At 42.6% G+C, this 24837-nt stretch overlaps 1 protein-coding gene across 4 annotated transcripts in view; it reads left to right on the top strand.

The window, feature by feature from the left end:
• Bbs9 (Bardet-Biedl syndrome 9) overlaps positions 1-24837 on the top strand; it is a 390144-nt gene that overhangs the window by 72019 nt on the left and 293288 nt on the right. For all 4 annotated transcript variants that reach the window (XM_052188801.1, XM_052188800.1, XM_052188802.1 and 1 more), the window contains one exon: positions 19650-19824. In XM_052188801.1, the coding sequence (XP_052044761.1) occupies positions 19650-19824 (175 nt within the window). The remainder of the gene's footprint in view (positions 1-19649; positions 19825-24837) is intronic.

Below are 24837 nucleotides of genomic sequence, written 5' to 3'. Positions count from 1 at the left end.
TTGTCTGAGAGGCGGCCTCCCTAAGTAAGGGTGACTGGATAAGGCGCCCATGTATGAGTATAGCAGAATATCACTAGGAATCAGTCTATTGATTTTTTTTTAAAGACCAGTTGTATTTGGTTCTACCTAGGTCTCTGGGCCATCCACTTTCTGCTCCAGGTCCTATAAGCAGGGTCAAGCATGGGCTCTCCCTGGTGGAGTGGGCCTCAAGCTAAATAGATATTGGTTGGCCATACTCTCTCCTTCTGCCATTACTGTTGAATTCAAGTTAGAATTTATCACACACTCCCATCAAAGAAGCTATAATTTATAAGGTATATAGCAGCACTAAACTTTCTGATACATATTTCATATTTATGTTTTGATTCTTGCTTTACTTTCTTATAATTTGTAAAAAAAGGAAAATAAAATTATCAAGGAGAAAGTATTAATTTTTAAAATGTAGATATAAATAGAAACTCATATATTTTCAAGTCAATTATTGATGAAAAAAGTAGTTGGCTAAATACAAATTTAGATTTGTTTATTTTATTTTTTGTGTGTGTTTATATATCATTGTTTTGCTAGCAGGTCAGAAGAGGGCTTTTGGAACCCAGGACCTGGAGTTACAGACAGTTGTGAGCTGTCGTGTGGGTGCTGGGAAGTGAACCTGGGTCCTCTGCAAGAGCAGCAAAACCTTAACCTCTGAGCCAGCTCTCCAGCCCTGCAGCAACCTTGGCGAATGGTTAGACATACTGTAGACTAAAATGCAACTTTCCCATCTTGGGTTAAAAATGGCAAAAAGTGCTTGTAAACAATTTGTGATTAAAAACCAGTGATTGTTAGGGCTGGATGTACCCAGCACCCCAAGATCTGGGTTCAACTCTCGGAGCCAAAAAGTAAAGACTAAAGACAAAATGTCAGGGTGCCAGAACTTACTAATATCTTTATTTCCTTTTGTTGAATTGTGTAAGTGACTATGGCGGCATACACAAGGACATCTGTGCAGCCTGAGAAGCTTTTCTGAATGAATTATCTATGTTATCGATTAATATCAATTTCCTCATGTGTGCAAAGTAATTTCGTGTATAACACATTAAACCTTTCAACTGTTCTTATAAGATATGTGACCCAGGTGTATACATTTATATGTGTGTGTACACACATCTAGATATGTGTATCTGTTTTTAATTTTATAAACAATAAAACCTAGGTTTGAACAGAAGCCCTAGTCTTTGCTGTATAATTGAAAAAGCATGTGTTCTGGTGTGGGCAGACTAGGGAGAGTTCTAACTCAGAGACAATTCATCTGTTTAGTTCAGGACTTTATTTGTTAAACCCATAATTCCATTATAATTATTGAGTTTTTATAACGAGAAGCAGTTGCACATTGACCTAAACTCAAGCAGAAATGAACAATTAGCAATATCTCCCAAATGATGCACACTGCACTACAGAAACAAAGGGCAGAGAAGCAATCCCCACAGAAAGCCACAGCAATCCTACAGACCCGGTGGGGATCTGGGTACTGATGGTTTAGGGGTCAAAAGTAGTAGAGTATTCTTGTTTATTTATTTTCTCTTATAATCTTTTTTTTGTAATTTTGACTGAGGTCAGGGACTTAGCAAAATATTACCAGGTAACAAATAGACTTTTTTTTTTTTTAAAGATATACTCTAGATTTATTTACTGAATTTTTAAATGTGTGTTTATGTGTATCTCATGTGTGCCTGGTGTCCAGGGAAGTCAGAGGAGGAGACCCCATAAAGTTCTGAGCTACTGTGTGGCACAGATTAGACCCGTGTCCTCTGTAATAGCAGTGACTGCTCCTAACCGCTGAGCAGCTCTCCAGCCCAAGGATCTATGTCTTAAAATGGATCGTCAACGTAGCTTACAGTTTACCATGAAACCAAGGTTTGTCTTCAACTCAGTTCTTCTGCCTCCTGCACTGACGCACTGGAATCGCAGGACTGGAGCACCATGCCTTCCAGTGAATACTGTTACAAATATTACAGCTTTTAAAGACTTACTTGCTTTTATTTTTCATGTAGAATGTTTGTCTGCATGTATGTATGTGTACCACGTGCATCCCTGGTATACAGAGGCCAGAAGAGCATGCTGGATTTCCTGGAATAGGAGTTAGGTATGGTTGTGAGCCACCTTGTGGTCGCTGGGAACTGAGCTCAGGGCCTCTCTGCAGGAGCAGTCAGTACTCTTAGACATGGCAGCTACTCTACAGCCCAGTGGCCAATTTTTTTTTCTTCCTTCCTTCCTTCCTTCCTTCCTTCCTTCCTTCCTTCCTTCCTTCCTTCCTTCCTTCCTTCCTTCCTTCCTTCCTTCCTTCCTTCCTTCCTTCCTTCCTTCCTTCCTTCCTTCCTTCCTTCCTTCCTTCTTTCTTTCTTTCTTTCTTTCTTTCTTTCTTTCTTTCTTTCTTTCTTTCTTTCTTTCTTTCTTTCTTTCTTTCTTTCTTTCTTTCTTTCTTTTTTTTTCTGACAGGGTTTCTCTGCGTAGCCCTGGCTGTCCTGAAACTCACTCTGTAGACCAGGCTGGCCTCGAACTCAGAAATCCGCCTGCCTCTGCCTCTGCCTCCCAAGTTCTGGGATTAAAGGCGTGCGCCACCACTGCTGGGCCCAATACATTTTATAAATTACAAATAAAATATTCATAATCTTATTTTATGTAGTAGGGGACCTTTCCAGCACAAACCATTTGCTCTTTCTGCATAGAAGACTTTAAAAGGAAGAAAGGGAAGGGGGAGAGGATGTCATTATATTACAATCTCAAAAAAAAAAATAAAACTTGTTTTAAATAGTATTTATCAAAGGCTGAGGACTTTTCACAGGGCAGAAGAGTGTTAAGTTCCGTGCATTCATTTGTGTTTTTGTTAGATGGATCTTTAGTGGTTCTGGAGATGGTATAGTAATGCCAAGAGGTACCAGATCTCGTAAGTGTAACCCAGAGACCTTTTGTCATTTCCTTTGGAGGGAAAATCTACTGGCATGTAACTGCATTCCCACTGGTGAAGTCAACTTCTTCTTTTTCTACTATTTCTTTTTCTTAGGTTTAAGTTGTCTTTTAGTAAAGACTATTAACTTTGAAGTTTCTATTTCTAAGGAAACTATTTTTTAAAATGGCAACTTCTGCATCTGAGGCTGAGCCAGAAAGCTTTTGTGTTTTTGTTTGATAAGAATAATTTACAATTGATTATTGTGCATGTGCATACAATACTATTGCATGGTATGTGTGTGGGCAGATGTGGCACGCTGCATGTGTGAAGGCCAAAGGACATGTCTCTGAGGACTCGGTTGTCTGCCCCACCTTTCGGGGGTTTTTAAGAGTTGCCAGCCTGGGTGACAAACACCTTTGCCTGCTGAGCTGTCTTTCTGGAATCCTGCTCTGCTTTTATTTTATTTTATTTTATTTTATTTTTGTTCTGGGTAGAAATAAATTCTTGCAATCTCAAACCAGATCTTGAGACATTTGAAGATTGCTTCTGTTAATGTATTTTTAAGCCAAAACCCCCACCAAAGTCCACAGGGACTAGTTTGAGGATGGTCTCATGAACACAGTCAGTCAGGAGATCTGACTTAACCATGCTCCACTCACACCCCAAGAGGAAACACACACATTGTTTACCAGCCCTGTCAGCAGCCCTGAAAGCAACCGAAAGCAAACTAGGCTCACAGTTTTCAAGTATTTCCACATGCTTAGTTCCTGTTGATTATTGTTGTAATGCTCTAATAAAGCCAGGGACGGGGACAGCTTCCTTTCAGGTCCAGAACGTCCATGTGAGAGCAATTAGATGACTTATGCTGCTCCCAAAGATGAGCTGTCTAACACAGTTCCTGATGGCATTCAAATAGCATCATTTCCATGACAAGATGAATGTAAATATTCATAAATGATTGCTTAAAGTATGTTGATGATATTTTTTATCATTAAATAATTTTCATGAGTTCTATTTGTATCTTTATTAACTGAACACACATGTGCACCCAATTCACACCCTAACCCTAAAAGCCTTGTCAAGCCCCCCGTCTCATTTATAGCCATTCGTCAATTGGTTTTACTTGCCCTTTGGGTAAATGTTGTATATAGCATAGGTTATTAGATGTCTGACTTATTGCACTCATAATTTTAAAATGATTTTTACATGTTGCTTTCATGTGTAATTATTTTATTTATCTTATAAAATTCTATATCACATGAGCGTATCACAAGATTTTTATTCACTTTACTGTTGCTAGGCATCTTTGGATAGTTCCTATTTTAGGCTACTACAAATAAAATTATTAGGAACATTCATATAAGAAAGAGGAAACTGTTTAAGCTACAGACTACTGAGATACTGTTCTGGGAACCTGTAGCCTAGGGCCAGCTGTGCAGTGGCTTGGATCCTTCCCATAGGTGATGCTTTAGAGCAGAGGAAGGAGTGCGGTCGCAGAGAGTCTTCATGACAGGCGGGGTCTCCAGAGCTGGCCGACCACTGAGTGCTGTCTGGGTTGGCTCTTTTGTGGGGCTTTTCCTGTCTCCCATGACTTCATCTCCTTGGCTGGGACAGATGCAAAGGTCAGAGAGGTCATCCCAGCCGCAGGGCCAGGGGCAGCAGCGCTCTTTACAGCCCATCTGGGTGGAGGGACGCTGCCCCTTCCCTCCCGGCCCCCTCCTTGACTGTTTAGCCCCTGCTGGCTTCTCGTAGTATGGAAAGCACCAGGTCGTATGTGGACGCACCGGGTCGTACGTGGACGCACCGGGTCGTACGTGGACGCACCGGGTCGTACGTGGACGCACCGGGTCGTATGTGGACGCACCAGGCACTGGGGGGAAGGGGGCTGACACCCAGGCTGGTTCCATGTGTGACTACTACCTGAAATGTTTGCTGCCAGCACATATTCACATAGATATGGAATTATGTAAATAATGTCTGTTTTTACTTTATTGTGATTAGGAACTAGCTTGAAATAATTTATTCATGAAATATAGATATATAACCCCCATATAAAGAAACTGCTTTATGAACTTTTTCCATCACTATAGTACTATGTGTTATTTCAAAATTCTCAAATACAGTTAAATGAATAAAAAGTAATAACAGTGGACATTTAAAAATTGTGCTTTTTTTTTTTTTTTTTTTTTTTTTTTTGGTTTTTTTGAGACAGGGTTTCTCTGTGTAGCCCTGGCTGTCCTGGAACTCACTCTGTAGACCAGGCTGGCCTTGAACTCAGAAATCCGCCTGCCTTTGTCTCCCAAGTGCTGGGATTAAAGGCATGTACCACCAACGGCCAGCTAAAAATTGTGATTTTTATTTCAGAATTTTGTAGGCTCCTTTATCTAAATACACTTTTAAAAAAAATCAATGAGCTACAATTATCCATTACTGGATTTTTTAATGTTAAAATATATTATGACTGTAATTCCATACCATTAAATGTAAATCTACTTTGTCTCTAAAAATGTTCTATTTATTGCATGCACAGTATTATTTGTTCATTGCTATTTTGTTGTTGTTGTTTTGAGATAGTATCTGAATAGGTATGGTCCCATAGATTCAGGTGTTTCAATGCTTGGCCATGTGAGTGACTCTATTAGGGGGTGTGGCCTGTTGGAGGAAGTGTGTCACTGTGTAGGTGGGGCTTTGAGATCTCCTATGCCCAGCTCTGCCCAGATGATAGTCTCCTGGCTGTTGCTGTTAGATCTAGATGCAGAACGCTTGGCATTTCCAGCACCATATCTACCTGTAAGCTGCCATGGTGATAATGGATGGAACCTCTGAAGCTGTAAGCCAGCCAATTAAATGTTGTCTTTTATAAACATTGTCTTGGTCATGCTGTCTCTTCATAGCAGTGGAAAGCCTAACTGAGCCAGGATCTAATTCTGTTTAGCTTCTAACGTGTGACTCTCCTTAGATTTTGTTTGTTTTTTGTTTTTTGTTTTTTTTGTTTGTTTGTTTTTTGGATTTGGTGTTTTTGAGACAGGGTTTCTCTGTATAGCCCTGGCTGTCCTGGAACTCACTCTGTAGACCAGGCTGGCCTGGAACTCAGAAATCCACCTGCCTCCCAAGGGCTTGGATTAAAGGTGTACACCACCGCTGCCCAGCTCCTTCTTAGATTATTAAGAACTAGGGTGATTGGTATGTGATAACTTGCCCAGCTAGACTCGATTCTTGTAGCAGTTTTGGGATACCAGCATTTTATTGTCAGCGGTGGGTTTTGTGCAGTGCTAGCATTCACGTGTACAGTCTAAACTGTACAGCCCTTCATGTCATTTGACCACACAGGATGTCTTCACAAGGTGATCAGTTTTATATTAATATCTTTAATACTTTTCTAGTTGTTTTAGGTTTTTGTTTTCTGATTTACTGTCTCGCTATGTAGCCCAAGCTGACCTCACACTAGTGGCAGTCTCCTGCATCAGCTTTCTGACGGCTGGTGTTACAGCTACCATGTGCCCCACTTTGCTTCCTACTGCTGTGATGACCTCCATGACCAAGGCAGCGTGTGGAAGGAGGTTTATCAGGGCTTCCAGTTTCAGAGTCCGTGACCATCATGGTGGAGCATTTAGAGATGCAACGATCTACGTGTATATGATAAGTCACTTTTTAAACTAAATTAAGTTATTTAATTTTTTGACTCAAAGTCTCTCTAGATAGCTCTGGCTGCCCTGGAAGTCACTCTGTAGACCAGGCTGGCCTTGAACTCAGAGATCCACCTCCCTCTGCCTCTTGAGTGCTGTGAGTAATGGTGTGCCCAGCCAGGCCTCATGGATTCAGTTTTATAATATGTCCATTTAATAGACTAATAGTAGTAGATTCTCCCCCAGGACGTAGGGTCCACCTAGCCATGGGTTCATGGCTACGTCAATGGTACCAAGTCTGAGCTCCATCTTGCTGAGCAGGCCTTAAATCTGAACAGAAGCTGGTTGGTTACTCCCATCTCATTTGCTCTGCTGTTGCACCATGGGGTATGTCTTGTTGCCCTGGTCATTCTTACGGCTCGCAGAAGTCACAGTTGGTGAGCGTGATGATTGCTTTTCCCTTCCACCGTGAAAGCTAGCATAGGGGTGAGGTTTCCAGGTCGGCAGCAGCTTGGTTCATTACGTCATCCTCTGACTCAAGCGCTACCCTTGGCACCACGGTTTTACCATCACAGTGGTGGCGGGGCCAGAGACTGAGAGCCACGGGAAGAGTCGTGATGTTTGTGAGTGTACACCACCCCACTGACGAAGTCAAGGAGACGTTACCCAGACCTGACACCGAGCTTTCTATCTGATAGCCTATGGTGTCTGGGAGAGGCGTTCCCCGGTACAGAGTTTTAACATTATATATACACATATTTATTGTCAAGGCTTTTACAGTAGTAGGTGTTCATATGGTTTTTTTCAAAGATCTTTCTATCCCTCCCACAGTCACTTCTGCACCCTCCCCTGCTCTCCCCACCCCACTAAACCCTCCTTGCTCCGTTTCCCCATTCACCTTTGCCCTGTTACCATTGTTTTACAGTCTTTCTTTAAGAAGTCACCCCTAATGCCCATCACCATTTTCCTGACTTCTCTGGGTACTCCAATGTAAAGACAAGCATCTGAAGATTCCAAGCTAGCATCCACATGAGAGAACATTCGCTGTTTGTCCTTCTGGACTTGGCTTACCTCACCCAGAATTATTATTTCCAGCTCCATCAATTCATCTCTGAATTTAATTTTCTTAAAGGCTGAACTGTTTACTGAAGGTGGTTGGAACCTGGGAGAATGGAGCGGATAAATGGGGCAGACTAAAGTCTCATGCGGTAGCCAACTTTAATCGGAGCCTCAGGCAGTTTATACTCAGGGTTAAGAAAAGTCATCCGAGTAAAGTGGACAACCACAAGGACAAGCCAAACATGGCAAAACCACGATTTTTCACAGAGGTGCATGAACAGCAACAGCGGAGGTGAACACACTCCTATCCACCACACTTGGGAGGAGCCTGGAAACACATCCCAGGACTGAGTTTGTGTTTTTGAAGAAACAGAGACCACAAGACTCTTGTCTTGTTCTTTTGGAGTTTTTCTCACAAGCTCTCTGAATTCTTTTCACATGACTTCAGTCTTGGACTATGTTCTAACACCTAATGATGTTTCATTGTATAAATGTGCTTCGTTTTTATGACCCATTCATCAGTTGGTGGAAATGTACTCTGTTTCCACTTCCTAGCTATTGTGAATAGAGCAGCAACAAATATGTGTAAACATGTGTCTGCAGTAGGCTACGGAGTCCTTTGGGCACAGCTGAATCACTGACTTCCATAGTGGTTGTACCACTTTGTACTCCTGACAGTACTGAGTGTTCCCAGTTCTCCATATCCATCCAGGCATTTGCTTAAAACCCAGTCTGCACCTAATGTAGAGAAACCACACGATGCAGGAATAGCAATTAGCCAAGTCCAGTGTCCACTCGTGATGCACACCCTAGGTAGTCCACATCTGCAGAGCTGGGGCCGCAGCAGGTTCTGGGCTTCGGAACATGCTGGCTTAGGTAGCCATTGTGAGCACAAGCCTGGCTCTACTCAAAGTTAAATGTCCATCTTTGTCTTACCTCTTAGGGAGTGTGTGTATCCGTGTGTAAGCGAGTGTGAGGCTGGGCTTAGGGAGTGTCTGTATCCATGTGTAAGTGTGTGCAAGGCTGGGCTTAGGGACTGTGTATATTTATCTGTAATAAGCGTGTGCGAGGCTGGGCATGCAGTGCTATGTTGACAGTTATTTTTCAGTTCATTGAAGCAATCAAGTGTTTAGTTTGAGCTGTTCTTTTTTTCCTGTTAGATGATCTGCCTTTCCTACTGCTGTTAAGAGATTCTGTGTACATGTTTGGTGTTCTGTAATTTCTTAAGGGGCATCTAAGAGATTTATTTCTACTTGTCTAATCAGAGCTTATTGGACTTAAAAATGGATTTTACGGTTCTGATGTCCAATAATTCTAAACAGTGCTCAGTGATTATCTGTCCCTTTTGTATTTGCGTACTGACTTTCATTGAAGCTACATATATCTGAGATGATGCATTTTGCACAGTTTATTTAGATTTACTTTTCTTTTTCCTGCATCATTGACGGACGTTTAGAATGACAAATCCTGTGTGACACATTGTTTCTCTCTGTAGCCCAGGCTAGCCTTGACCTGGATGCTCTCTTTCCTCAGCTTCCCGAGGGAGGGCTGATCACACTCAGGTGGCACTACGCCCGGCTAGCCATGGGTTCCCTCTAACCGCTCTTGAACTTGTGTTCTGTTGGTTCACTCTATCCCAGCATTTGTTCCCATAAGTGCTGATAAAAATCTCCCTAACCATTTATACGAATCTCTTACTGTATGTATCCTTCCGTATGCTAGCCATACGTAATACATTTGTATATATATTTTAAAGAGCCAGTAGGAGAGGAGAGATGGGATTTATTCTGGAAGCAGCGACTCTCCTGAGCAAAGGAAATTCCGAGATTTTCTTTGGGAGTTTATCCGTATTCCTGAGAGGGCTTTAGATTGGGCACCACACTGAGCATGCTCAGTTGGAAGCTGTGCTCCTCAGCTTGCCCAGTTTGAGGTCCTAATCGGAGAAGGAAGCATGGTGGACACATGGTGGGCACGCCCAGTTGCCCTTGACCATGTTTTTAATGCCTGCCTTAATTTCCTTAAGCTTAAGAATGTCGTATTTTAGCTTCTGTCATTTTCCGTATGTGAAGTCTTTGCGACTCTAATTCCTGTGTTAAGTTGCAGTCTCCTGCTCGTGTTTCTCAGGTCCTTGCATACTGTGGTTTTGACTGAGGTCGCACTTTCAGAACTTTATCCGTGCGAGTGATTGGTGTGTTCCTTTAAATATTTGAGCTTTCTTTGGTTACATGCTTGGTTGTGATTCTAGCCCGGGACCATTTTATTCTAAATTCACAGATTTTGTTTTGCTTTGTTTTTTTGTTTTTGTTTTTTGGGCTATCCAATAGAATGGCTTAGTCAGTAAAGTTACATTAATGAATTTTTATAAAGTTTTAGGAGAGATTTTTTTCCCCCTTTATCTGGTTCCAAGTTCTGATATGTGAATTTTCTTTCCCCTTTGGTTGAGGTAATGCTATTTCTGAATTCTGTTCATGTTAGGGGTCAAGTTCTTTGTGGTCTTAGGTTTTTTTTTTTTTCTGGAGCATGGTGGGGATGAAGACGCTTGAGGGCCGCCGTCCTGGGCGGTTCCTCCCATCCTCTCCTTTTCTGTATGTCATTTGAGACCATGAAAACTAAAGCTCATGTTTAGATTATCTATCTGGCTTAGGAAAATGTCCTGAGGGCTCTGTGTACCTTTGTGGATTCCACTTTCACTTCGGTTTTGGCCTCTGAATTTTATTTCCTTTGTTTTTTGGCAGCATATTGATACACTTTAAATTCTGCTTTTAACAAATATTTTATTCAACACAGAGAATGGGTATTTCTTGACTTTTTTCTTTTTTTATAAATCAATTTTATTGTTGATGAGCAATTATATCAAGCTTTATCTGTCCAATAAAACACTTAATATTTTATACTTAAATCTGATGTCGTAAGTTCAGCTGTGGTGGTGGACTACCTTAAATATGGAATCGAAGAGCTCTCATTAGGTGCCTGCTGTGTGGCTCTGTACAGCTGGTGAGACAGCGTGGAGACTGGAGGACAGCTGTGAGCCTTGACCCTGCTGTTCAGCTGCCCTGTGTCCCTGAGCAGACCACAGAGCTTCCCGGAGCCTCGGTTCCCGCCACAGGAGGACAATGGTTTCTTGACTGTCCTCCCTTGCAGAAGAATTGCAGAGCCTAGCCGATGAGTGTCCGGCACTCCTGACGCGGCGGTTGTGGTAAAGCCTTTGACTGCGCGCTTGTTCTCCTCAAATCCACTGCTTTCTTTGCTTCCTTGCCTCTTTGTGTGATCTCATTTAAATCGAGAGCACAGAACAGTTCCAGATCTCATGTGCAGAGTTATGTATGCGCCCGTGGAGCAACCTTGGCCATCATTTCTCAGTTACTGTCCATCTTTATGTTTGTCAGAGCCTTTCACTTGCCTGGAATCTCCAAGTAGGTGAGGCTGGCCAACCAGTGAGCCCCAGGAATCCCTGTGGCCGCCACCCAGCGCCGGGGCTACGGGCACACATGACCGCGCCAGGCAGGTTCTGTATGGGTTCTGGGGACTGAGCTCAGATTGCTGTGCTTCCTCGGCAAGCGTTCCGTCCTAATTTATCACCACAGCCCACATTCTGGTGATTTAAGGCATCAAAGTGAGGGGAGTCCCTGATAGAGACTAGTAAAATCCCAGGAGATATGGGAATGGCTATGGAACATTCTTAAGAAGTAAATTTCTGGCTGGATATAGTGGACAGAAGACTGAAGTTCAAGGGCGGCCTGATTGAGTAGACACTGTTTCAGAAAAGCCCAAGTCACGTGTTGCCTGGTGACATGCGGGTCTTTGCTGGACAGCAGAGGGCGCCCTCGCCTCACCCTTTGATTCCCTGAGTCCTACAGCGGAATTTGAGAAGTAGCTTCACCTAGACCTGAGCAGGATTTGAAACCAGTTTTTCCTTTGTTCTTGGCATAGTGAATAAAAGGCCCTCCCTTTAGGGTTTCCTCTGAGTGTGATGAGCCGTCATGGCTGCCCTGATGGTCACCAACACCCAGAGAGGCTCTTTGGACCAATCTGCCCTTTCTTCTGGGGGTGGTAGGAAACTGCTAATAGGACTAGGTGCTTGTGGCCTTTGTTAACTATAGAGCATTTTAACTGCTTTCTTCAAGAAAAAGCAAGATGTGATATGTTAGCCAGTTAATATATCACTTAATCGGTACCCTGAGCCCTGTGATAGAAGGTGACAGTTCATGAAGTGTCTTCTAATTCAGCTTGGCTTGTCATTTCAAATCATAGGTGTTTATATCAAATTGAACCCCTGCTCAGAATTTCCACACTTCTGCCCCCAGCCCCCCACTTTAGCTGATTGATCATAGTTAGAACATAGTGAGTTTAGACTGTGAGTTTTTCCTATTCCTTTTGATATGCTAATGAGACCAAGTGGGACCTAAAAAGCAAATAATTGCTTTTAGATTTAATTTTTAAGGGGCTAATATTGTGTGTGCAGAATAGGTTCACAAAATGGGACCTAATCCCATTTTAGTTTTAGTATAGAATAGAGTTTATTTAGGACCTGGGGGGGGGGGAGTTGAGAAGGGAGCAGAGAGGAGAGAGAAAGAGAGAGAGAGACAGAGAGGGAGGGAGACAGAGAAGAGGAGGAGGCAGAGGAGAGGCTGGCCAGGAGCACATGGGGGGTCGGGGGTCAGGGAGGGGAGAGAGTCAGGGGGAATAAGAGCTCTTACAGCTATTATCCTGAGTAATTTATCTGACTTTGAAACCAGCTGGCTTCGTAAAGGGGCATATGCAGCAGTACTCTATTCCCTCTCTGAGAGTTTATCTTTCAGATGAGGAATTTTGAACACATGGATTTTATTGTGTGATGACATCGTCTTGTTTCTTATATATTATTTAGAATTTTTGAGAGCGTGTGCATGTGTGTTTGTGAGTGAGTGACTGAGAGGGCAGGGGGAGAGAGAATATAACTGAGAACCTAATGAATGAGAATATGGATGTGTGAACGTTTGGGTAATGAAGTCACAGTTAGCAGCAGCTCATTCTCCGTTCCCAGAGAGGATTTTGGGACAAAGAACACTTAAACGAGGCTTGTTTACTTATTCATTTGTGTGTGCGTGCGTGTTTACACGTGTAAATGCACCTGTATATGTTTAGGAAGCTGGAAGCAGACGTTACGGTCCTTCTCCTGTCATTCCCCACCTAGTTCTTTGAGACAGGGTCTCTCCGTGAATTTGGCACTTGAGTTGTCTTTGATGCTGTAAGTGGGTAAATCCTGGAGCTCTTCCTGCCTCTGCCCCTCCCCCAGAGCTGGCTCCAGGTGTGTGCTGGGTGTCCAGCTTCTTACGTGATGCTGGGACCCATTGTCTGGCCCTTGCGACTGCACAGTAAGCACTCTCACTTCAGAGACATCTCTCCAGCCCTACAGAATACTTTTTATGAGATTTTGTTAGTTATCAATTTAGGGAGATTGCTGCCTTAGGGAAAATAAACCTAACTTAGGCAGAAAATTATCTTGAACAGTCAGTGGTTCACATACACCCAAGTTCTGGGAGGTTTTTTCAAAGTTAAAAATCTTAAAAAGAGCTGGAGAGATAGCTCTGCAGTTAAGAACACTGACCACGCTTCCAGAGGTCCTGAGTTCAATTCCCAGCAACCACATGGTGGCTCACAACCATCTGCAATGGGAACTGAAGCCCTCTTCTGGTGTGTCAAGAGATGTTACAGTGTACTCATACACATTTAATAAGTAAGTAAATAGATAAATCTTTTAAAAAAATCTTAAAAAGAACCCTTTCCTTTGACAAAGATGATGAGTTTCTAAGTGTGTGTGTCTGTTCCTGTATTTGTGTGTATGTAATCGTGAATGTGTGTATGTGTGTGTGTGTGTGTGTATATGTATGTGAGTTTTCTCCTAATACATTTTCCCCAAAGCAAAAAATTCTCTTCAAATTTATTTTTTCACAGTTTGATTTTCACAGAGTGTCACACAGTTGTGCCTGTGTGGTAATGGTGGTAGTGATCGCTGTTTACCAGATGTTTATCAGGTGTGAGGAAGCGTGCATTTTTATTATGTCTAGTCCCCATAGCAGCCTCGTGAAAGGTCTGCTACTCCTTTCCGGATGAGGAGACTGATAGCACCCGGATGAAGCTGAAGCGTGGACGCCGCTGTGCTGGAGATGCCTCTGCTTTAACCTTAGCTCTGATGACCTTGACCTTGACCTCCTTCATTAGCAGTATCTTCCTCCACCCACCCTCTCCCTCCTGTCATCCTCCAACACTTCTCATTCACAACCTGAGGCTGTGCACGCGACATTCCTTTTGCTTTTACTTCTCTGATTGCCTGGCAGACTAAACTCTCAAGACCCAACTGTGATCTTTGTTCTGAAGCTTTTCCTGACACTTGCAGCCACTCGCCATGCTCTATTAGCCTTTTAAATTATTCGAATACATCCGTCTTAGTTAGGGTTTTACTGCTGCGAACAGGCACCATGGCCAAGGCAAGTCTTATAAATGACATTTAATTTGGGCTGGCTTACAGGTTCAGAGATTCAGTCCATTGTCATCAAGGCAGAAGCATGAAGGCAGGCATGGTGCAGGAGGAGCTGAGGGTTCTATATCTTTATCCAAAGGAAGCCAGGAACAGACTGGGTGTCCTCAGGCATCTAGGAGGAAGATCTCCGAGCCCGTCCCCACAGTGACACACCTCCTCCAACAAGGCCACACCTTCTAATAGTGCCACTCCCTAGGACGAGCATATACAAGCCATTACAATGTCCTTGTTCTTATATTGTTGAAGTATTTAATTAGGTTTCATATAAAATGCACTGTGTCTCCCAGCATACACCAGTCAGACAGTGGATGTCTGTGACATTTGTTTAATGGAGAATGTTATAAAAACATCAATGCTCATTGCACCTGAGGAAACAGTTCTCCTGTTCTTCTGTGGGTACAAGTGATGATAGAACATCTAACCCTGAACTTAATGAATCATCACATAGAATGCTAACTTAATGAATGCCTGCGATTTTTTTTTTTTTATTATCTACTATTTTTGTTTACAATTAAGGGGAAAGGTTCAGTGCTTGGTGAGGAGAGCCAAAAAAAAGAAAAAAAAAAATTAAGGGGAAAAAAGACTCTGTTAAATAACTTGGTAAAACACAGTCATGCTCTTTTGAAGCTATTAACATTTAAGAAGAGACACATTAAAATGTTAAAAGTCAAGTTCATACGAAGAGTTGGTGTGTAGACCCAGTGCTTTTTCTTGAGTTTGGGATTAGTCTCACCAAGTTATTTTTGAGACAACGCTTGAGTCCTCATTGAAAGCCCATGTTATTTCTCTGAAAATTACCTATAAATGTTAGCTAGTTAGTCAAACACATGTTTTCTGTTTGTTTATTCCCGTTTGCTTAGGGTCTGAACATTTATTTATTCCTTTATAACTAAGGTTTTAAGCTTGGAATCTAAGTATGTAACGGACTATTATTAGTCACAAATTATTTGTTCAAGGAAAAAAGTGAAAGAATAACATCTTAGCTGCTTTCCTGTGGCTATGATATATAATGCCATCACCAGGGACACTTAGAAGAGGCAGTGTTAACTTACTGTTGTAAAGGGTTGAAATCAAAGATGGTGGAGCAAAGGCATGGTGGTGGAAACAGCTGAGACCTTAGGTCTTGATTCACTAGGGAGGGTGGGAGAGGGAGGAAGAAAAGGAGGAGAGAGAGAGTGGGGGGGGGGAGGGGGAGGGGGAGGGAGGGAGGGGGTTGGAGAAATATCTCAAGATCTCAAGATGGCCAGAGTATGTTGAAACCTCAGAACTCAGCCCCAGTGACCCACTCCCTCCAACTGGGCACTGGATGTTCAGACACAGCAGTCTATTGGGGGCCATTCTCATTCAAACCTCCACAGGAAGGATAAAGAGTTTAGCTTTCCTTGTCTTCAACCGGTTACCAAGTGTTTACAGTTTAGAAAAGCCTGAGGTTTATGCATTTCCAAGAGATGGCAGTGGTTTTTTTCTTACAGTAACAGGCATGAAAATCATAAAGGGATATTTAGTGGCAGATGTACAACCTGGAGAACCTTTGGACTCCATGTCCTAGCTGTGTTTAAGCAGTGTGCTTGGAATCGTACTCTGAACATTTTGCATCTTCACTCACAGCAGACACATTTCATCATTTCTGACTTAGTCTTGCTTAAAGATTAATGAGTTAGTATTTCAGATTTTTTTGTAACAACAGCACAGCCTTTCTCCCTGTATAAAAAGAGCGGAAGTTTCACAGACTTGTGGACTCTTTTGTTCCTGTGCATCAGTCTCTGGATGTGTCCCGTCTGCCTTTCTGACTACCTATGCAGCTGTTTTTCATGTGTTTTTCCGACTTGGAGCAAGACCAAGTACTTTTGACAGTTGCACGCCGAACGACAATATATGCCTGGCTATGGGTCACGACCGCATTTCTTCACTCGTATTTTCAGCCAGTGTGCCGAAGAAATATGAGCACAGAGAGATTCAGAGATTACGTAGCACACTGAATGATGGTGGTCGTCCCGCATGTGTACCACTCCACTTCCCGTGCCACGTGGGTTCCACAGGGAGAGAGGACAGCAGAGAGATGGCATCCAAGAGTGCCTTGTTGCCATAGCAGCCAGCGATGGAAAATTCCCTGGGATATGCTTGGTAGAAAGAATTTCTGGGAATGGCCATACACACACTCCTACACACCATTTTAGTGAGCAGACTATAATTTATTAAACCATTAATCTAGTGGTCAGTTCAACATGTAATTGCTTGCTGTTTTTTTGTATCGTGTTAGCGCTCTGTGTATTTCAACATCAGGAAATGGGATACACTGTTTAATCGGATTCACTTCATGAGGAACGTTCTAGTTTCCTCTCCATCCTCACAGGCACCATTTTCCTTTTGCTTTTAAAAATTATATATATATATATATATATATATATATATATATTTTTTAAAAATCCTTTTGAATGGACTTGATAGGCCCTTTTGCAACCCTTCTTGGGTCTTGCAGATATTTAACTTACATAATTGCTCTCTTCTGTTTGAGACTAATGGTATGATTGTCTAAACTATGCTGAAACCTTCAACTTTCTTAATAATTTCTAGTTAAAAGTTACAGGTATAATTTTTGGAGGCTTCATTAAAACGTTATCATGTATTTCATTTGTGCTGTCTTGGTTGAGTCTCGGCCTGGTGTACTATACGTCAAGCGTGCCTGTGACCAAGCGCCCCTGCCTCTGTGTCTTCTGAGGGATTGATTCATCTGCTCTCCCAGACATTCCCTCCCAGTTCCATGTTTCTGCTCCTCCGTTCAATGGTGGCACATCCCCCCTTTACCATGGAGCCTTTCTGAGCGCGTTCACAGTGACGAGGCTCTGATCTTCTGCAGGGCTTAATTCCATCCACGTTGCTTACACTCTGCATGCTAATGAGCCCTGGCTTTCAGAGTGGATGTCATTCTTTCCTCTGCAGGTGCGGAGACACAGACGGATCCCAGCCTGAGTTTGCTCTGTCACTTTCTAATTCTTTGATGTTAAGTGAGTTAATTAGGCTCTATGAGTTTTAGTATTTTGATGTATCAAGTGGGAACATCGAATAATTTTTAGAGCTGTTGACTATTAAAGTTAACACGATGGTTAGTCATATAGCACAAGTCTGGGAGTCTAATATGTAATAGATGACAGTATTACTTAATATTGTCATTATTCTGCTAACATTCTTTCAAGCCTTATAAGCAAGCCCACGGGAGCTTCTGATCAAGTGCTAACCATGTGGTGTGGACTCTTCAGTGTGGTCCATCAGTGTGTCATTGAAATCACCCTGGAATCCCGTCACTTCCTCTTGGCTCTGCCCTTTCAGATCTAGGACACTCTCACAGCCTTCATGGTCCTTTCCTTCTGGTCTCATCTGTAAGAAGAGCCTTTGGTATGTGTTCTCAAGTCGTTTCCAAAGCAGTGATTTGAGAGATTTATTTATTTGTTTTTGAATTATGTTTTGGTTTGATCTCTACATTTTTCTAAATATTAGTAACCAAGGTTGTAATAACTAAACCATTTTTTATATACTTCAGATGAAGTGTATGAAATACTTAGAATAAAACCCCAGCTAATCCAAAGTGCAGATGAATAAATTCCTTTGCTTAACTTACTGCATCTCAATGTTTCTCACTGGATCTCCTGCGTGCCAGGCATTTTGTAATTTATACAGATGAATAGGGTTTCTGCTTTTGAATTTGGAGTTGATGAGAGACACAAAAGAAGATCATTTTAATAGATAATTAGTTTAAGGGGAAAGTCCGAATGGGCTTCTGAGAGATCATGGACAAAGGATACTTGCAAGGAAAAGGCAGTTATGGGAAGACACAGTCTGATTCAGAGTCAGACTCACCTCGTCATTTATGGGGATTTCTTGCCTCCAGATGAGACTTCAGATAGTGTCTTCCATCTTAACCTGGCCCTTCAAAAGCCAAAGTGACCATCTTACCCCTGTCCTGACTTCCTGCTCATTTGAGGGATTCTTTTTCCTCCTCCACTGTAAACTATACCCATCCCTCAATTGTGATGGACATCGCTAAGTAGTTTACATAAAGTCAGGGACTGTTTTTAAATTCAGAAGTCATTCCCGTCAAACATTAAAAGAAAGCACAAGGTGTCACTGGAGTAGGCAAGAATAGTGCAAGGGAGAGGGGCCACCAGAAGCAGAAGTGGGGCCACCGGAAGTGGGGTCACCAGAAGCAGAAGTGGGGCCACCGGAAGTGGGGTCACCGGAAGCAGAAGTGGGGCCACCGGAAGCAGAAGTGGGGCGGTGGGCGTCATCGTGAGCTGTGCAGGAAACTGCAAGCTGTGCAGCGTCAGGCAGGCGGTGAAGGAGGTGAGGAGTTCCCATTGCCAGTCTAGTTGTCCTACATAATTGTCATAAGATACTGAGGTGGATGGCTGCCCGACAGACTGGGGCACTGCTAGCTACAGTTCTGACTGGTGGACCTGCATTGAACCCTAGATTGTACGTCTCCAGGAGCAGCTGTCTTAGACTAAACAGTTTTAGTATTTTCCTTGATGCTTCTGGAGTTTCAGGAAATGAGACCTTTACACTACGTTCACAGACTCAGCTCTCGCCGCAGGGTCTACCTTTCTCTGGGGCTCAGGTTCTCTTCAGGTCCTGTTTCCTTATTCTGTCGTGCTAGGGCATTGGTTCTGAAACTTTAGCATCACATCTGTAGACAATCAGTTGCAATGGACCCATTTGTAGTGTTTAAAGTTGCATCCCGTATACCCTGTCACCCACAAATATTTCAGCACCGTCTCCCAGTGAGGTCATCTGACATCAATTTATTTGTATATGTGCGTTTTTGTGTACACAAGCATGAATAGCTGCATATGCATTTATGTATGTGAGACCATGCATGAGTGCACATGCATTTATGTGTGTGCATTTGTGTGTATGAGAATGCATGAGTGCATTTGTGTATGTGTGTACATGCATGAGTGCATATGAATTTATGTGTGTGTTGTAGTGTATTGTGTGTTGAGGTTGGAATTGAGAACTTCCCGCATGCTATGCATGTGCTGCACTGCTGACTCGGGTCCCTGGCTCCCTCTGCCCTGTGTTTGATGTGTAAGTTAATGAAAACGGGAGAGCTACGACAGTGAGGAGGTCCCGGGAGGGCTATTTTTGTTATGTGTCGGAGTTTGGGAAAAGCAGTATCTTAGAGAATCATGATTGTTCTTAGGGATTATTTTGAAATTGGAGATTTTGGTGTATAATATATAAAAAGAAATGTTATTAAAAGTAAAAAAAAAACACACCCCTGGTAAATATGATTTTAGTATACAAGGAAGTTATAAACATCTTATGAATATAAAAATTGGGACGTGATTATATGTATTTATATTACTAACCTGATATTTTCACTGGCTTGTAAACTAAAATTGAAACTACCTTGAGATTGCCTTGTACAGTAAAAGCTGTGATATATTTATGCAGAATAGTGATCATTAAACATCAAATTTATGAAGAATAAGGTATCTAACTTCTTCCAATTCTTCTTTAGGTCGGGATTTAATTTGTATCCAGTCTATGGATGGGATGCTGATGGTGTTTGAGCAGGAAAGCTATGCGTTCGGCAGATTTCTCCCCGGTTCTCTTCTGCCTGGCCCTCTGGCTTACAGTCCCCGCACGGATTCCTTCATAACTGTCTCTTCTTGCAGACAAGTGGAAAGTTACAAGTGAGTCTGTCTGTTACCTTTGGAATCATGATTATTGTGTTTGTGGCTGATTAATTATTTTTCTGGAAGACCTTGAATATTACAGGTGAAGAAATTGCTGGCTTCTTTGATAAAATTTAACTGGGATGGCTTAGCACATCACAATGGTGTATGTAAAGTATTGGGAAGGCTGCGCCATGCACTGATTCTAGGAAGCCCAGAGGAGGCAGCTCTCGCCACTGCTGGATGGGCAGCATCCTTAGCAGATAACACTGCCAGTGTCCAGCAGTTTGTTATAAAGATTAAATGTCTTTCAACTCACCACCAGTAGAAAATGCTCAATATTAACATAATGACTATATGTGACATGTGTTGATATATATATGATATATAATGCTACATATGTGATATATAATGCTATATATGATTATACAGATATAAGGACAATAAAATGGCTGACTGTGGTGGCCCATGACTTTAGTCTTGGCACTCAGGAGGCAGAGGCAGAGGCAGGTGGATATTTATGAGTCTGAGGCCAACCTCATCTACATAGTGAGTTACAGCCAGGACTACAAAGTGAGAACTTGTTTCAAAAAGGCAAACAAAAGAAAAGAAAAGAAAACAAAACAAAAGTTATTTGCCTCAGCAATGTGTAGACAATCAATCAACTCAACATTGACTGTAAAGACCATATCTAAGGTTGCGTGGTGGGGTGACTTTAAATAACAAGGAATACACATGGCATTTGAAAATCTGGGGAATGGAGGGACGGCTCAGCAGGTAAGAGCACTGACTATTCTTCCAAAGGTCCTGAGTTCAAATCCCAGCAACCACATGGTGGCTCACAGCCATCTGTAATGAGACCTGATGCCCTCTTCTGGTGTGTTTGAAGACAGCTACAGTATACTTATGTTTAATAATAAATAAATCTTTAAAAAAAAATCTCTGGAAAAAGCTGTAACTGTTGCAGTGACTGTTCATGGTCTTTACAAAGGAACAGGTCATTGTAGACACGGCATGGGAGTGACCCCATGAACATGGTGTGTACTTCAGCTAGAAATTCCTACAATCTTCCTGAGTTACGTTATCGAGAGAACATTTTCTACTCTGTCAGGTAAATAGCCACAAAAATTATGGTTGGTATAGAGAGAATCGGAAAAGAATTATAAATTTGTTCTGGGAACAGAAATAGGGTTGGTTCAAAATATCTTTAGCTAGTTACCATATTGTATTGTTAAAAAGCTTTATTGTTAATTTGTGTGCATGTGTGTGCCTTTGTGGGTATATTTGTGTCATGTGTGAAGATGCCATCGAGGCCAGAGGACGGTGTGAGGTCACTAGATTTACAGGGGACATAATGTTGAGGGCGGCTGGAGCTGGGTGCTGGGGACCAGCTTGAGTTTGTGCTTCCCTGCTGAGCTGACTCTAACATCTGTCATCTTTGTGATGGTAACATTTAGAGCTTTACACACCATAGTATATTGGTTTTTAGCCACCTGATGCGTCCCAAGTTGGGAAGAAATTACAAGTCTCTGGTGCAGTGGTGCATAGAGCTTGCACCTTCATTTCAGGGCCTTACGTCCATTCAGACAGGCATTTCCCCCTCCGTGAGTGGTGGTCTTCTGATGAGTGGTTGTCCATCCTGAAAACAAGCAACTGTGTGTGAGGAGGCAGTGGCCGATGGACATGGCAGGTCACCACGCCAGCCGCGCTCCTCTGTCACTCCCTTGGCTCTTGCCCAGAGGGAATGAATTGCGGTGTTGGCTCTCAAAATAAATGTCTTTTGTTTGAGAAGTTAAGAAAAGTGTCTGTGTGATTTACTCAGTACTGCCAAAACTTAGGCGGTACTATTACCTCCTGCCAAGCAGGGCAGTGGGAAGGGCACGGCACACAGATCTGAATCTGCTGTTGTTTACTTTCTGCGTGTGTGTGCATACGTGTGTGGTGTGCATGTGTGTGTGTGCATGTGTGGTGTGTATGCATGTGTGCATGCATGCAATTTAGATGTAGAAACTCTAGGAAAGATCCTACTAGGAGACAATGGGTGCATTTCCTTAACACGTGAGGTAAATACCATAAAAGTCTTGATTCAACTCTAATAGTTCTCAGATATACTGATCTATTTAACTCATTTCCATCTAAGGTACAAAACCTCATACTTTATCCATTATGAGGTTAATTTATAATGGTAAAAATGCACAAGACATGGGGCAATTGGTAAGATTTATAGCATTATGTTCTGTGATGTGTGTATGCATGCTTTCAAGCTTAATAGATTGGATTAAATGATAGTCACCAGGGAAATCTAGGAAGGGGAAAAGTATACAACCCCTGGCTCCTCTTTCTGCGGCCTCATTAAGTCTACCCGTAGTCTGTTATACAATGTAATTGGCTAATAGAATGGGCTTTTAGACATAATTCACCTTCATTTTGATATTGATAGTTAACTTCTTTAAAGTTGATTATATTCAGATAGGAGCATGTATGGGCTTTTGCCTCAAGCTTCAGCGTGTGTTGGAATCTCCTGGCCAGCTTCTCCTTAATGCCCTTTTACACACTCCCAGCCCCACACTCGGGGACAAGACACAGGACTCATCACTGAAAATACACTACGAGTGATTTAAATTTAGAATTGAGTGTTTTCCCTCTCCATTCCTCTCCCTCCTTTCTTTCCTTTCCTTTCCTTCCCTTTCCCTTTCCCTTTCCCTTTCTTTTCCTTTTCATTTCTTTCCTTTGATTCTCTAGCTCAGGCTGGGTGAAGCTATAATCCTCCTGCCACAGCCTCTAATTTAGGATTACAGACATGTACCATCAAGCCAGGCTTATTTATATTATGATGTATGTATTTTTGTCTGTGTGTTGACGTGTGTTTGGGGACAGGCGTGTGTGGCGTGGTATATACCCGGAGCTCAGAGACAATTTGATGGGGGAGTTGGTTCTGTTCAAGATCCAACTTAGGTTGTTAGGCCCAGTAGCAAATACCTTCACGCTCTGAGCCTTGTCAGGGGCCTGCTGTATTGATTTTTATTGTGTAGGTGTTGTGTGCATGTGTGTGCCTTAGTGTGTGTGTGTGTGTGTGTGTGTGTGGACACTTGTAGCGTTTGGCTCGCTATTTCCAACCAGTGAGACCAGAAGAGTGAATCAGACTTGCCCCAAGGGCTTTGTATAGCAGTCCTGCCAGGTCCCTGTTTTACTTTTGTGGGAGAATTGTTTGTTCTGTATTGAGGCTAGGGGTTTTGACGGTTCTGTCTTCCCGGCCATGTGTCCAGACTTTGAAATATCCTTTGTCCTCTTTTTCTGTCAGAATTACTTACTTAGATATGAAGTTGCCAATGAGATATGGGGAAGAGGTTTTAGGGAAGGAGGGAGGTGGAAGGTAATAGAATAAATGGGACTTGAAAGTAGTTCCAGGGGGATGGGGAATAGGGAATGGGGGTGTGTGGGGTGCGAGTTGGGGGTTGGGGTGTGGGGTGTGTGGGGTAGGAGGTGGGGGATGGGGTGTGGGGTGGGAGATGGGATATAGGAGGTGGGGGATGGGGTGTGAGGGTTAGGGGTGAGCATGGGAGTCAGGGTGGGTGGGAAGGGACCTGGGGAGAAAGAGCAATGCAAACAAAGCACACATGAAAATGTGGTGATGAAAGATTTATGTGCTAACTTCAAAACAAACAAGAATCTTCAGACCCAGCACTGTCAAAAGAACAAACCGGCAGCCAACAAATTGGGAAAAGATCTTCACCAACCCTACATCTGATAGAGGGCTAATATCCAATATATCCAAAGAACTCAAGAAGTTAGACCCCAGGGAACCAAATAACCCTATTAAAAATGGGGTACAGATCTAAACAAAGAATTTTCATCTGAAGAACTTCGGATGGCCGAGAAGCACCTTAAGAAATGCTCAACATCATTAGCCATTAGGGAAATGCAAATCAAAACAACCCTGAAATTTCACCTCACACCAGTCAGAATGGCTAAGGTTAAAAATGTTGGCAAGGATGTGGAGAAAGAGGAACACTCCTCCACTGATGGTGGGATTGCAAGATGGTACAACCACTATGGAAATCAGTCTGGTGGTTCCTCAGAAAACTGGACATGACACTTCTGGAGGACCCTGCTATACCTCTTCTGGGCATATACCCAGAGGATTCCCCGGCATGCACTAAGGACACATGCTCCATTATGTTCATAGCAGCCTTATTTATAATAGCCAGAAGCTGGAAAGAACCCAGATATCCCTCAAAGGAGGAATGGATACAGAAAATGTGGTATATTTACACAATGGAATACTACTCAGCAATTAAAAACAATGAATTCATGAAATTTTTAGGCAAATGGTTGGAACTGGAAAATATCATCCTAAGTGAGGTAACCCAATCACAAAAGAATACACATGGAATGCAATCTCTGATAAGTGGATATTAATTAGCCCAGAAGCTCTGAATACCCAGTGCACAATTAGCATAACAAATGACTCCCATGAAGAAGTAAAGAGAGGGTCCTGACCCTGGAAAGGTTTGATCTAGCATTGGAGGGGAATATAAGGACAGAGAAAAAGGAGGGAGGTGATTAGAGAACGGGTGGAGAGAAGAAGGCTTATGGGACATATGGGGAGGGGGGAACTGGGAAAGGGGAATATAAACAAAGAATATAGAAAATAAAAAAATATTACAAAAAAAAAAAAACAAACGAAGCGACTGAAAGTCGGTGGTGGTTAATTTTCCTGCTTGGCTCTCCTGTCGAATGGGCTGGAGTATTCCCTGAGCTTTATGTTCTCGCCCTCCCGAATTCTCACCGAGCGTCTGAAGGGCATGTCCTGTGCAGGCTCGCATCTATAGTTACATCTATGTCTAATCTCCGTCTTTATTAAGCTGGCAGCTCCTGGTGTTGCCCAGGCTGGCCCTGCGTCCTAAACCCCGGTGGCTGTCTCAGCACTGAGTGCTGTGATTACCCGTGTGTGCTACTCTGCCGCTTAGCTGTCCTTCTAAATTACATCATGAAACCCATTTTCTGCTAAAAAGAATTGGAATTTTCTTA

This window comes from Apodemus sylvaticus, chromosome 7, assembly GCF_947179515.1.
Source record: "Apodemus sylvaticus chromosome 7, mApoSyl1.1, whole genome shotgun sequence".
In the NCBI taxonomy this organism is placed as follows: Eukaryota; Metazoa; Chordata; class Mammalia; order Rodentia; family Muridae; genus Apodemus; species Apodemus sylvaticus.
Note: the sequence above shows the minus strand (reverse complement) of the source record. Positions and strands in the feature narration are given on the sequence as shown.